This window comes from Grammomys surdaster, unplaced genomic scaffold, assembly GCF_004785775.1.
Source record: "Grammomys surdaster isolate TR1022 unplaced genomic scaffold, NIH_TR_1.0 165, whole genome shotgun sequence".
NCBI classification, from domain to species: domain Eukaryota; kingdom Metazoa; phylum Chordata; class Mammalia; order Rodentia; family Muridae; genus Grammomys; species Grammomys surdaster.
The window spans coordinates 9,477,895-9,493,125 of record NW_021604613.1 but is presented as its reverse complement, the minus strand read 5'-3'; the positions used below and the strand labels follow the sequence as shown (position 1 = coordinate 9,493,125).

Genomic DNA, 15,231 nt, shown 5'->3' with positions numbered 1-15,231 from the left:
CCCCCCCCCAAACTACCTATCCTATTCCCCCTCCCCCTGCTTTTATGAGGGTGTTCACCCACACACCCACTCCTACCTCATCGCCCTGGCATTCCTCTACACTGGTGCATGGAGCCTTCTCAGGGCCAAGGGCCTCCCATCCCATTGATGCCAGATAAGGCAATTCTCTGCTACATATGTAGCTGGAGTCATGGGTCTCCCCATGTGTACTCTTTGGTTGGTGGTTTAGTCCCTGGGGGATCTAGGAGGTCTGGCTGGTTGATATTGTTCTTCCTGTGGGGTTGCAAACCCCTTCAGCTCCTTCAGTCCTTTCTCTAACTCCTCCATTGGAGACCCCATGCTCAGTCCAATGGTTGGCTGCAAGCATCCACCTGAATTTGTCAGGCTCTGGCAGAGCCTCTCAGGAGAGTGCCATATCAGGCTCGTGTCAGCAAGCACTTCCCGACATCCACAACAGTGTCTGGGTTTGTTCTCTGTATATGGAATGGATTCCCAGGTGGGGCAGTCTCTAGATGGCCTTTCCTTCAGTCTCTGCTCCATACTTTGTCTCCGTATTTCCTCCTGTGAGTATTTTTCTTCTTCTTCTAAGAAGGATCAATAATGATCTATAATCCTTTCAATTATACCTTTTAAATTATATTATTCTATGTGTATGAGTATTGTTGCATGAATTTATGTGTACTACATGCACATAAATTCTTCCCTTTGGAGGCCAGAATAGTGAGTAGATTCCCCTGGAACTGGAATGACTGAAAACAACCTGGGACCTCTGATAGAGCAGAAAGTTCTTACCTAATATATCATATGTAATTTTAGAAACTCGAATATAATTTAATTTTATACTTTGATTCTGACTTTAATTTGAAACTAATTATAAAATTAAAGGTGAAGATTGATAGTTTCATCAGTTTCTGTTCATCAAACCAGATATGTGGCTTAATTAGTAGGCACATTGGATAAATGTTTGGGTACTGAGCCCTGTAGAACCTATCTGTCCTAGACTCTGCTTCACCCTCCTTGGTCTGGTGTACAGAAACATCTGACATACCAGAGGGACCTGGCAGACTCTCTGTCCCGGACTTTGCCCAGACCGAACACAATACCACAGAAAGAGAGAAAAAACACAAACACAGATTATAGATCTGCCCTTCCTGGGATCCAAAACTTAGAACATCTGGGCAGAATCAGAGAGCAAGAAGAAAAAAAGAGCACAAAATAGAAGAAAGAAAAAGTATCCTTGTGATACCAAAGGCATATTGGACCTTTCATACAGAGAAAGGGAAAAATCCATCTTTCAGCATGAAGACCTCAGTGGCTCAGTACTTTGAACTATGATAATCAGTGAAAATACATCAGTGAAGTGAAAGAGAATCTCATAGCTTAGCTTGTGAGATTGTGGGACAAGGAAGTCTATGGGATCAATCTGGGTGCTGTGGGAGCGGGAGACAACTGAGCAACATTACCTACTCATACCTCCTAAAACAAAGATCGCATAATTTGTCACATGACAAATTCCCAATGGATTGACTAATAAAAGTTATTTGGGATACTTGCTTATCATTGGCTATGGTCTCTGTGAATATCATAGATGATAAAATGTTGGAAGGACAGGAATTATGGAAGGAACTGGCTATGTCAGCAGTACTGAAATTTTGCAGAAAATATCATTTACATGTTTCCTTACAGTCATAATTCCTCCCTCCTTTAGGCAAATTCTTACTACCACAGCTACTACTGCCTGCTTATTCCATTCCATACATGTTACATGTGGGAGTTGGAATGCATACACTACTTTATTAGCCATTTGGGATTATCCACATATTTGTAGCAGACACCATAGAATGCCACTTCATACCACATGGAGGAAAGTGGGAGCCCTGAGATTCCCCTTATGAATGACCTATTCTGGAGTGAGAGACCTTGGAACATCAGCCCTAAATGGGATGTATACATCAAAAACCTCCCCTCAGAGAACCCCTGTGAAGAGGAGGCAGAAAGTATAAGAAACAGAGGGCATGGAGGACACCAAGAAAACAAGGCCCACTAAATCAGCATAAACAAAGCTCATATAAACTCACAGACACTGAAGCACCATGCACAGGACCTCTGTGAGTCTATAACGAATACTCTGTGAATATATTATGACGTCCAGTTCGCTGTTTTGATGGGATTCCTGAGGTTGTGAACAAGTGGATCCCTCACTCTTCTGCCTTCTCTTGGGCTCTTTTCCCTTCTGTTCGTTTGTCATGTCCAACTTCAATATGACACCTTTTGTTTTATCTGATTATATTTTAAGTTGTTATATTTTTTAAATGAATGAATAAAGGTTAAAAATTAAACTGTCACTTATACCTGCCAGGAGTGGGGAAATCAGTTTCTTCAATAGAGTGATACTAGGTACATCAAATACTTCTATCAGACCTCATGTTCAGGAATAGTTGACCAACATTTGATGGATTCCACAAGTTAGTTGTTTGTTTGTTTGTTTGTTTGTTTGTTAAGAAGATGCTTTTATTTGGTTACAGTTTAGTGACTTTATTTTGGGGTGATTTCATTTTTTTCTCAATTTATGGGGGTTGTTGCATTGTTTTCTTTGTTGTTTGAGAAAACTCAAAAGATGAGAGAATGGGGAGAGAGGGAGATCTGGAAAAACTTAGGAGAGGGGAAGAATATGATCAAGATATATTTAAATTTAAAAATTATTTTAAGTAATAAAAATATATTTTAAAAAAAGATTTGTCTACTTTTAACTAAGTCTTATCACCAGTTGCAGGGACTATGGTGCTGCCACTACAGCAAGGAGGCATACCATCCTGTCCCACATGAGGAAAGATACCCATGTTGGAATTGCCCCTGCAGATGCCCTGCCCTCAGATCAGTCACATGTCTTACCCATTGCAATGGCATGTAATTGCTTCTGTCCAACTCTTTATTTCTATCAGGTCCCTATTTAGGTACCAATCATGTTGTGTGACTTTTCTTGTGAAGAAGTGGACAAACATCTGTTAACCCCAGGTCGGGTGCTAAGGACAGACCAAAGAAACCACTAAACCCAAGTCTGGCTTGGTGAGACCATGAGTTTAACAGTTACTTATACAAGCATGGGTGAAGGATTGCTAGCAGGAGCATGGGTGACTCAAAGGCAACTGCATCACTAAGAAGTCCATCCCAAGATGGATGATAACACACAAAAGCTTCATTACTAGTTTCCTAAACAACTTGCAGGCAACACCATCAGAAAGACTTCTCTTCTGAACCAATTTTTACTACTTCTGTGATCTTTCAGAGGAGACTCTTGGATAATAACTTTCTGAGCTTCCTGATTCAGTAAGTTTTGTCAGCTTCCTAGCCTTGTAAGTTTTGTTAGTGTCCTAAGTCATACAGTATTCCTTCTCCCTTTAGGAGGAACTATTTCAATTCAAAGGAAACAATTACATAACATTCATGAATAAGCAAAATTAATATTGTTAAAATAGCTATTACCAAAAAAAAGGGATTTATAAATTCAGTGTAATTCTCATAAAATTTCCAGTAACATTCTTCACATATGTAGGAAAGGAAATCCTAGGACCCATATGGAAATACAAAATACTCCAAATAGTCAAAGCAATCCTGAGTAAAGGAGCAATGCAGGAGTCATCCAATGCCTTATTTTCTAAAACCATATTAATAGGAATAATATGATTCTGTCAGAAAAACAACACACAGACCAGTGGGATAGCCTGAGGAGGTCTAGAAATAAACCCAAGAAGCTACTTTCACATAAGTCTTGACATTGGAAAAACGCGACCTCTTTAATAAGTAGTGCAAAGGAAACTGAATATCTACACAGAGAATGCTGAAATGGATTAACTAAAAAATGAATTAAGCAGGAAATTAATATTTAAATATAAATGACCAAAAAAGCAGACAGTCTGATAAATAAATAAGCAGTGGGAATGAACTGACACTTTTCAGCTGGAAAAAATACAAATAGTCAATAAATGCATGAGACAGAAGGTTCTGACTTAGCCATCAGGAAAATACAAATCAAAACTACAATGAGATTGAATATCATCCCAATCAGAATGTCTACTATCAAACAACAACAACACTGCTGGAAATGATAGAGGAAAGGACCCTTTATTCACTGCTGGTGAGGATGTATATTATTAGTGTTGCCACTATGGAAATTAGCATGGATCTTATAAAAATAAAACTACCTTATGATTCAGCTATGCCACAGTATTATATGGAATCTGTCTAGAATCAATCAGCACATAAATAAAATGTAGCATATATATGCATAATGGAGTTTTATTCTACCATAAGGAAGAATGAAATTATGTCATTTGCAGGAACTGGATGGAACAGAAGATCATCATGTTAATGAAATAATCCAGACCCATAAAAGCAAATAAAAGAAAAATATATGTCATATGCTTAAAAGAACTACTAAGTGTATAGAACAAGGGAAAAGAATTGGTTGAGGTAGACACTATAGGATGAGGATGATAAAGTACTTTATATGCCTGTATGGAAGTATCATAATGAAACATCATTGTACAAGTAAATCACACTTTAAAATACTGTAGGAGGAAAGTTCTCATATCTTCATAGAATTAGACCAGAAAGGACGTTCAGTGCCATCTTGCACAAACAGATAATTTTTTAAGTTAATGTTCAGAAGTAGAGAAGTCTATACTGTAGCTAGTCTATGGTAAAACAAACTCCAGAGAATAACAACCTCCTTTTCTCGACCTGTATACCCCTTCCAAGTGCAAGACTAATTTGCTGTATCAGAGTAAAAAGAAAATCTCATTTCATTGTGTATCTCTCCCAATACCTCGTTATGATAAGCTGAAAGACAAAAAGGGATTCCATATTTCTATACCCTTTTTTTAAAAAAAAAGGTTTTTATATTTGGCGGGGGGGGTCTTAAACTGTGGTTCTTATGCTTGCAAAGTATTTGCGAGGCTCTGTATTGAATCACCAGTATTGCACATAAAAAGAATAATGTTTTCTTATATTCTTGATAAAATTTCCATATCAAATATATAGTTTGAAGATATTTTCTCACATTTTGTGAGTTAAATTTCACTTCCTTGATAGTATTCTTCATAGCTTTCAAGTTTTAAGGAGTTTTGATGAGGTCTTATTTTTGAACTTTTGTTAGTATTTTTTCCTTTGTTAATTGTGTCCGTAAAGCATAACTTTTAAAGCATTGCTTAACTCAAAGCCACAAAGATTTCCATCTTCATAATCTGATTCTTCTAAGAATTATACTACTTTAGCTTTTTTTTTAATTTAGCAAACCAGTATATTATGATATTATACAAATGTAGTTTATCTTGAGAATGAATTGGTATTTTTGGATATTTTACTTATTTACAATACAGATGTCATCCAATTTCCCCTCCCTAGAAACCCCTATCCCATCCCCCTCCTCCTTTATGCTTTTATACCATTTTGATTACATGCATGTATTAAAGTCAGTTCTAGGTTGAGGGTCTAGCAATACAATAGATGCAAATAGTCAAGGAATAAGCAATACAATAAACACAAAAAGGCAAAGAAAAAGCAAGGCATTAAAACCAATTACATGAACACTCCCATGATCACTGTTTCTAACGGCTTATCAGGATGACCAAAGTATCTGAGCCTACTTCCCTGTTCTAGCCCAAGGTCATTTTCATGTCTAGCCTAAAATTTAGATTCCTGTCTGAAATTACTTCTTTGTTCTAACCTAATATTTAGGTTCCTGCCTGAGATTACTTCTTCGTTTTAGCCTAAGATTTAGATTCCTACTTGAAATTACTTCTTTGTTCTAGCCTAATGTCAGATTCCTGCTGAAGCCTACTTCCTTGTCCTTGACCCATGTCATATTCCTGCCAAGCAGCCCCAAAGGCTCGCCACCTCTCACCCTTTTTCATTTCATTAACAAGACTGAGGCTGTCTTAGGCCATTCTGACAAGAATGCCTTCCTTACCCATCACAAAATATGCATTATTTAAAGCAATGTACTTCTGTCTTAGGTTGGTAAGGCTCTGTGCAGAATCTTACCCATCCTTGGCTTGCCAGCCTGTTAACTTAATAACTCTGTCTGGGGTTCCATTTTCAGGTTCAAGCCATGTACTTGGCTGCCAACATGTTGGTGTTGTTGAAGAAAAGCTTTAACACTATGGGTAGGAATAAAAGTATCCCCAGGACAAAAAGGGCTAGCATGATCAAACTATATATGCCATTTTTGAAGCTTGACCAAAATAGAAATACTGACCTCAGGCCATGGGTAGTTTTATCTGCAGTATCTACTGCATCAAAACTCAGCAGAGCAGCATTCTTGAAATTCATAAGCTCCCTATGTATTGTTAAAACATCCCAAGAGGTGTTAGAATTATGCCAAATGCACGTGTCATTAAACTTCTTCCTAATTATAATGACTACCACTGTAAATTTTAGAACTAACATGAATCCAGTGGTATTTGGCATGACACTCAAGATGGCTCCTTACCCTTAGATTCTGAACCTCCTTCCAATTATTTGAATAGGATAAAGAGCACCAATCCCTTGTTCCAGATGCCTATCTAAATCCTCTGGTATATTCTACACATTAGTAACAGTTTTTGATAAATGATTAACAAAACTAGCTGTCTTAACTTCTTGTGTCACAGCAGTTGCAGAAGCAGTGGTGCTAGCAATCATGTAATTAAAGCTGAGCTTGCTGAGTGCCCTCACAGTGGTGACTGGGAAGCTGTATTGGACATAAGTTCCCAAATCACCATTGCTTACCTGAACCCGTGATGGGACAAGCTGCCTTGCCTCAAGTTCTTAAACCTTGTGGAACAGAGAATCAAAAAGAGAAGTTATAATGCCTTTTGTATTGTTATTAAATGTGACCGGTTATTCAGACTCAATCATGGACTGGTCTAGAAATCAATCCAATATTGGAAATAACAGTCTTCATTTGGAAGTCTGGTTCTGGACATTTTCAGAGACATATATGGAAGTTAGCTGCAGTTCTCTATGATGTTATGTTAGCAAGAGATAAAGTTGAGGCAGGATTGGAATTTCAAACAGGTGTTAGCACATGTGTTAAGGCTCTTTTAATTGTTAAGTTAAATATACTTTTGTTTATTCTACAGTATTTAATGCAAGTTGCATTGATTGTATACCTTCTAATTGTGTTTGTGTTTTGAAATCCAGCATGTCAGTTATGGAGGTCTATCAACCAGCTTTTGTTTTAGTGCCCTGAGTATCACAGAACCTTGGTATTCTAAAAATAGCTTGCAAGTACTGAAAGAAATGAATCAGGCTTTAAGTAGAAGCAAGAGGGTAGTGATTGATTATTGCTGGTATAACAGCTTTAACTACTTTGGCTTTTGTATTTAGGGCTCCAGTCCATTTTGAGTTGACTTTTGTGTGTGCCTTGAAAGTTCAACTTCATTTTTTTTTTTATGGAAATGTTCTTTTTAACCTTGTTTGTAACTTATGTGAGTATCGGTTGTTTTTCATTTTAGGCCCCAGCACAGTGTTTACCAGGGCAGTGGCAGTGGGGGGTTCCCCAGGTAAATATCAACCGCTAGTATCTAATTTTAAATCTTTGTTTTCTCTATATTTGTATTAAGAATCCTTGAAAGCTAAGTCAGGATAACTAGGTTTACGGTCTCCCTCCTTTGTTTTTATCTATGATTCCTTTAACTACTACATTTTCATCTCCTCATTTGTAAAATGGATGCAGTGATGTTATAACCTTCTAGGTTTTTTCCATGATTTTTGGAAAGATGAAATGAGATCATATTTGTGGAAAACACTTTATAAAGGAATGCTACATAAACATGAAAAAATTGTGCTTTTGTTATTATTGGAAATGTTGGCATTTTCCCAGCTTAATTTCAGGTTTTCTTAGCGTATCTCATGCTCCTAAGTAAAAACCATTTAAGTATATGAAATGCTTGGGTTTTAATATTAAATTATTAAATTTTATTGTAACTTAATATTTTATAGTTTTATATTTTATTATATGTTATATATTGTATATAATTTAAATTTTACAAAGTTATAATAATTATAATAATTTGATAAAATTAAGTTATTCAATTAAAATACTAAAAACTTTTAATATTTTAGAATTTGGAAATATTTACATAGCTATTACTGGTTGAATACTCCTAAAATCCAAAATACTATAAAATCTGAAATTATTGTTTTCCAAAATTTTCCTAAGAAATAGTGTTTCACCAGAAAATACTTAGTGACATTTTCTTACACCTATGTGAAGTCACAAAGTTGAAAGTATATAATTAACACCAATTTAAATATGATAGGATTTATTACTACAGTTTGTAATGTTATGATATTAGTATACCTACAACTATTATCTCTGTTTATGTATAAGGTTCTGAAGCACTATAAACATTCACTACTTACCATTAATTATATCTATAATAATAATTATATCCTTAATAATATTCATACAACTGATGTATGACAACTCAAATTTTGTAGTCTGTTTCTAAGACAGTTCTATGCTATCCCTGGATAATAATTTTAGGAACATGTGCAACAAATAATATTTGTCATTTTAGGGTAAGTCATTATGGCATATTTGAATAACAGTGATCACTTTGTGCTTTAGTCCCCTGCTTCTTCTGCTCCATTCCTATACCTGCAGCCTTCTGAGGTTATTTATCAACCAGTAGAAATTGCACAAGATGGTGGCTGTGTTCCTCCTCCACTATCTCTGATGGAAGCTTCAGTTCCAGAGGTACATGTTTATCTTTTTCGTTGTTTTTCATTTGTTCAGTGTCAGGAATTGAACCCAGGGCCCTGTAGATTCTAGAAAAAATATACTGCAACTGAACTGCATTCCCAGCTTTGTGGTAAAGTGATTGGTTTACTACCTTGTTTTACCATTTAGTCCTCTTTTAGTTTGTTGAAGCTCATCATTAAAACTGCTGTTTTCTCTGATTTATTCGTATCTACCATTTTTATTCTAAGAGTGTTGCTCCATCCTAGAACTTTTCAGTAACTACTTCTGAATCACCTTCCAAGTTTCTTTCAAGGTTTTAATGTATCACATATTTGCACCTTCTTGTTTTCTTATCATTCTGTACTGTTGCTAATAACTCAATCAGTTAAAAGCATATAATCTTTAAACCAGTGTAAAATTTTAAAATCTATCTATAATAATATAAATTATTAAGTATAAATTACAAATACTATCTTCAATGTCTTTAAGTTATATCCTCACTGTGTCACTAATAGCGTCATCCATGTGCAGGAACCGTGCAGATGAGACGGTATGTCGTAAATCAGCATCTCGCTGAGTGCGTTGTTTTGTTCTCTTTTAGTACTAAAATTTATAACATAATTTTATCCTGGAACAGTAATTTCTTTCCACAGTTACATCTTAGTGTTTTTACTCTTCATACTTTACTAGAATTTCTCCATTCTTTGTCTCATCCTCCATTTATTTTTTTGTGTTTCCTATTTTCCAGATTTAGTGAAATGTAATTGAGTAGAAAATTGTACTATAAATATTTATGAAGTACATGCTATTTTGTAATTGTATATATTCTAAGCTAATTGCCACAGTCAGTGTAATTCATCTCTTCATGGGGATGTTATTTAGTTTTTTGTTTGTAGTGAAAACATTTACAATCTCTCAGCAATTTTCAACTTTATAACCCATTCTTATTACCCACAGTCACCATGCTGTACAATGACTCTCCAGAAAACATCTATCCTATCTGTAACTATACCATTTGACCAGTGTCTTCTCATCTTTCTCCTCACCTGTGAAAACCACTATCTTAATCTCTGCTTCTGTGAGTTTGATTTTTCAGATCCCACATAGAAGCACTGTAAAGCATTTATCTTTCTGTGCCTGGCTTATTTCGCAGTATAATATAATGTCCTCCAGGTTTATCTGTGATGTCACAGCTGACAGAATTTCCTTCTTTTTAAGACTATATGGTATTCTCTTATTCATACCCTATTCATACCCTATATTATCTTCACCCATTGATGAACACAAAAGTTGGTTCTATATCATTGCTATTGTGTAAGACAAGAATACAGGGTGTGGTTTTTTGGAGTTTTTTTTTTCTGGTACTGGGAAACTAGTCCAAGCTTTATATACTGTTGTACAAGTACTCGACCGCTAAGCTACATTTCCCACTCTTTTGTTATTGTGAATAATGCTGCAGTGTGCTTAAGAGTTCAGATCTGAAACAAGTTGGTTCATTTCCTTTGCCTGTGAGTAAATATGTGTATGTATGTATGTGTGTGTGGTACATGTGTATGTATATATGTTGTATGTATGTATGTATGTATGTATGTATGTATGTATGTATGTATTATACCCATAAACACAGATTATATATTTTTATACTTACATACTGTTTTTGCATAGTAACTATCCTAATTTTCATTCACTCCAAAGGGTTCCCTTTTGTCCATATCCTTGCTGGTAATCATTCCTAGTTCAATCTCAAGTTCTTATCATAGGTTCTCCATATTGAGATGTAACAGTATCTTAGGTTGTCCAGATTGAGATGTAACAATCAGTATCTTAGGTTCTCCAGATTGAGATGTAACAATCAGTACTTATTCTAACCTTCACCCTTTTTCACCTTTGGCAGTGTTATTCAGCTAGGAGTCTACATAGTAGACAGAAAAAGTAATGTAAACATTTCTCCTTGAGATTCCCCTCCCTTATTGTTAAGCATTATAAAATTAGATCTTTATTTTTAACTTGGCCTGAACCTACAAGACTCTAAGAATCTTTAGGTAGATCATTTCATTGACATCTAGGGAAATCTTTATTCTTGGTGAGTAAAAGCCTCAGAATCCTCCCTTATGTCTGTCCAAATTGCACAGCATAGGTACACATTCTAAATGGTTTGTAATTTGAAACCCATAAATATGTTCTAATTTAATTGATGGTAAAATTTCAGAACTTTGTCTTCTGATGTTTTCTTGCTTTCTGGTTTGCATAGAGGTGGGAGTAAAGTAAAGATGTTGTTACATTAGATTTTCACCAGAATCTACTTTGAGCTTTAATCCATATTCTTAATTCCTGACATGAGGTACTCATCACCAGTGTGTAGTCACTCCTTATTTAATCTAATAAGATTTTTTTCTAAAAAAAATATTGCTGTCACTATATAGCTTGCTCTTAATGACATCTGTATTTTATTTTGGTCCTGTATCCAGCAGGATATATAATCTTATTAATATATAATTTAATAAATAAAATTAAATGGCCTATAAGTTAAGTGGGTTTTTCACACAATTAAAACCTGCAATTAAAACCTTGTTAATGTTCAAGTTTCCTAAAAAGGAAAACAAGTATGTGAATGTATTTAGTCATGTATCTCAATGAGCATTTCAAACTTCTATAATGCTTTTATTACTGTAGACTCCCCATTTCACTCTTAGAATACATCTTTGCTTTCCCTTTCATAAAAATTGAAAGCAGTTCACAGAAACCAACTCCCAACATAAACTTAAAGAGGTCCTAATCCAGCCTTACATTTTTTATATTTCTTTGGTAGCTTAGACTTTGTCCAAGGTTGTTTCTACCTATGTGCTCTGAAAACCTTCACTTTTATTTCTCTCAGAGATCTCAACTTATCCTGTGGTCCATTTTTAACTCTTGTATTTTAAGTCAGTTTCTCTCCGTTAGTTCATGGCTTCACCACTTTACTGTGATTTCTTAAGGGAATTATTTAACCTCCGCAAGTCTTGTTCTCATAGTGACCTTATTTATAAAAGCAAAGACATCAAGAAACCTTATTGCAGTATTAAAAGATTAGAACTGTTTGATACAAAGTCCTTTAATATCTGTAGCATCTTTGAGATATAATTAGGACCTTTTTACACATTCCTTCACAGATCCCCTAATTCTCTTCTATCTTTCAAAACCAAGACTCTTGGAAACATAGGCTGTATTCAGTGTTTGTGATGTTCAGGATGATTTCATTCCATCCCTGCTGAAGTCTGTTTCATTATCTTTCTGCCTAAGCTGCCATTGAGAAGGACCTTAATGACAACCTAACTGCTAAATACTTTCCTTCCTTACTTAAAACCCTTCAGGAACAATGTATATATTTCATGTCTGTTTAAGACCTTTGTTTGCACACACAATACTGCCCTCTTCTGGAATTCCTTTACTAATTTTTATTTTCCTTTGTAAGCTGACCTTTTGTTCCCCATAATTTCATGTTTGGTTCTTCAATCTTTCACTCTACATATTCAGTCCGATGTTATCCTATCCATAACTCTAATACCAACATCATATTTGATGTTTTGTACTGCAGTATCCTAGATAATAGTCACTAGCTACATATAGCAATTGAGCACTTGAAATTGGAGAAGAACGAACATACACACACACACACATATTAGGTTTTGAAAACAGGGTATTAAAAATGTTTAAATTCAATAATTTAATGGAATATTTTAGATATTTTAAATCAGTTGTAAATATAAACTTGTTTCATTATCTATTCCTCTTTTGATGGAAAACTAGGCTGATTATATCTCCTTCCTATTATGAGTAGACCAACAATAAACATGGTTATGCAAGTATTCTATGTAGGTTATAGAATCACTTAGATATATATTCAGGATTGGTACAGCTGGGTCTTATAGTAATTCTGTTTTTAATGTTTTGAAAAACCTTTATACTGATTTCCATGGTGACAGTACCAGTTTACACTACCACAAACAGAATAAATGGTTCCTCTTTCTCCACATCCTTGCCAGCATTTATTATCACTTAAATATACTTTTAAATTATCTGCCCTCTGCTCATTGCTCTCTCTAGGTTAATTTTCCCTCTTTATCATATAGTGTTCTTTCCAGATTACCAAACAACTTACGAAAGTCTCCCAAAAGAAATATTTTCTTACTTACCTCCAATTTAATCACACTGTCCATCACTGTGTTCCTAGTTCTTTTAAATCAAATATCAGTGCCTCTTGGAAATTTTTCATTACCATCTTCACCAACTTTCTTAAGTATTATTGAGTGTTCGTTTTTCCCCATGCATCATACATGCGACTCACAGGACATGTGATGATTTTGAGTAATTCTGTTTCTTGATCAGACTATAACTTCTTTAAATGTAGTAAATGAGGTTTTATATGTGATAGAAAACATGTAAGTACTTTAATAAATGAAAGTAACACTTCTTTTTTTTCTCTCCCCTCCTATTTCCTCGCTGCCTCTTTCGTACCAGCCTTATTCTGACCATGGAGTTCAAGCAGCATATCACCAGGTTTACGCTTCAAGTGCCATTGCTATGCCTGCACCTATGATGCAGCCTGAGCCAATTAAAGTAAGGAGTTCATTTTGAGTTTTTTTCTGTTTTTCTTCCATTATGCTTTGGACACATTTTATCCCATCTATGATCAAAAGTAAAAAAAAAAATAGTCAATAATTTTATATGGAGAAAATAAATTCTAAATTACAATAATTTCTATTAACTAATTTTCAAATATTATAAATCCCCCATGGTTAAAATGTTTTATTGTGATATAGAGATACGTAAACTTAAGTTTACCATTTTAACTATTTTAAATGTTTTTAACTATATTCACAACACTGTAAAAATTATTACCAGCATTCTCAACCTTTTCCATCACCTCAAATACAAACTCTGTTCTCATGACACAATAAATCCTTTTTTTCTTTTGATCTTTTTCTTTAGTCCCTGGTAACCCTTAATCTACTTTTTATGTCTGATGTTTCTGTTCTAGGTATAGTACGTAGGATTCTCTGTGTCAATAAGACATAATAGTTGTAAGGAGATAAAAAAGCTAGTCATCTCCACTTTATACTTCTGAAGAATATATTTGTGTTGGTTAACTCATGTTCTGGTCAAAAAGAATATTATATCACCCATGTACATCTAATCTAATTAAATCCACGTGTATATAGTCCCTATATTTTGGTCATCTGCAGTGAAGCGGAACATTCTCTTCCTTTGTTCTGGGTTTCTTAGTGAGGCTCAGGCTCATCATGTTAGAAAAATGGACTTCAGTCGGGCAGTGGTGGGCACACACCTTTAGTCCCAGCGCTTAGGAGGCAGAGGCAGGAGGATTTCTGAGTTTGAGGCCAGCCTGGTCTACAGAGTGAGTTCCAGGACAGCCAGGGCTACAACACAGAGAAACCCTGTCTTGAGAAACCAATTAGAGAGGGGGGGGGGGACTGGACTTCATAGAAAGAATTACAGATTGGTTAACTGTTTTGCTGGTGATGTAAATTTTTGTCTATTTTAGTTTAGTGGAATAAGGAAGTATACTCTGTGGTAAAATGAAGGAGAATAGCTATTTTTGCGCTCATATTTATGACTGATCCATCGTATGTGTTGAACTCTATTCCCTCATGGCCCACCCCATAACCACTCACTGCCGTGACTACTCACTGAATCCCTTCATTTCTTTCAGCGTTGAACTGTGGATATGAAATAAGACCCCAAGTTTGGCTTCACATTAGAATCTAAAATGTTAATAAGCCTCATTATGGAGGCTTCATTTTCAGTATTGTTAGAAACATCTTCAAAAACAGACTTCCACTGATACTGGCAGCATCTTCGATTTCTGGTATATCTGTACATGAAGGATTGGATATATATGTCAGGGAAGAAGGGCAGAATAGATAGGATAATTGAAATTGTAGCTTAAATAATAATACAAATAGGAAATATAGTGACAAATGGTAATACGAAATGTTCGTTTAAAGTTTGATTTTTCTACTTAAAGAGTATGCACATGTCTAAGTTGTCTTAGATCTCTAAGTAGGTAACATCAGAAATTGTACATAGAAACTCATCTTACTCTTTAATTTAGTGGTATAGGAATTACACTTTTGTTGAACTTGGAAAAAAATTAATAAATTTTCAAAGTCAAACCTGGAATGTGAGACTATTATATAAGAAGTTTTATACTTCTTTTTGTGTTTCAATAAAAGGTAGAGTTTCCTATGTGTTTTATACCCAAAATTTGTTAGTGGTGCCAGACATTGATCCCAGAGCCTCATACATCTTGGCAAGTACCCTACCACCAAGGTACTATAATCAAAATTTTTAATGTAGTGTGCCCTATGCATTATATAATTAATTATTCTTTAGTAATTTAGTGAATCTCAGTTAAAAAAAAGAAAAACCCTGTGTGTGTCTCTGGAACAGAAACACCAGTACTACTTCCATAGTTGTGTGGAACACCACAGCAATACAGCAGTGCT

The 15,231-nt window shown here is 35.1% G+C and overlaps 1 protein-coding gene across 4 annotated transcripts in view; it reads left to right on the top strand.

The window, feature by feature from the left end:
• Positions 1 to 15,231, top strand: part of Boll (boule homolog, RNA binding protein) — a 95,762-nt gene that overhangs the window by 35,595 nt on the left and 44,936 nt on the right. For 2 of the 4 annotated variants that reach the window (XM_028765698.1, XM_028765699.1), the window contains exons 8-10: positions 7,497 to 7,544; positions 8,615 to 8,743; positions 13,226 to 13,324. In XM_028765698.1, the coding sequence (XP_028621531.1) occupies positions 7,497 to 7,544; positions 8,615 to 8,743; positions 13,226 to 13,324 (276 nt within the window). Of the gene's footprint in view, positions 1 to 7,496; positions 7,545 to 8,614; positions 8,744 to 13,225; positions 13,682 to 15,231 lie in introns of those variants that run through there. The other 2 variants (XM_028765700.1, XM_028765701.1) reach the window with 1 other exon arrangement.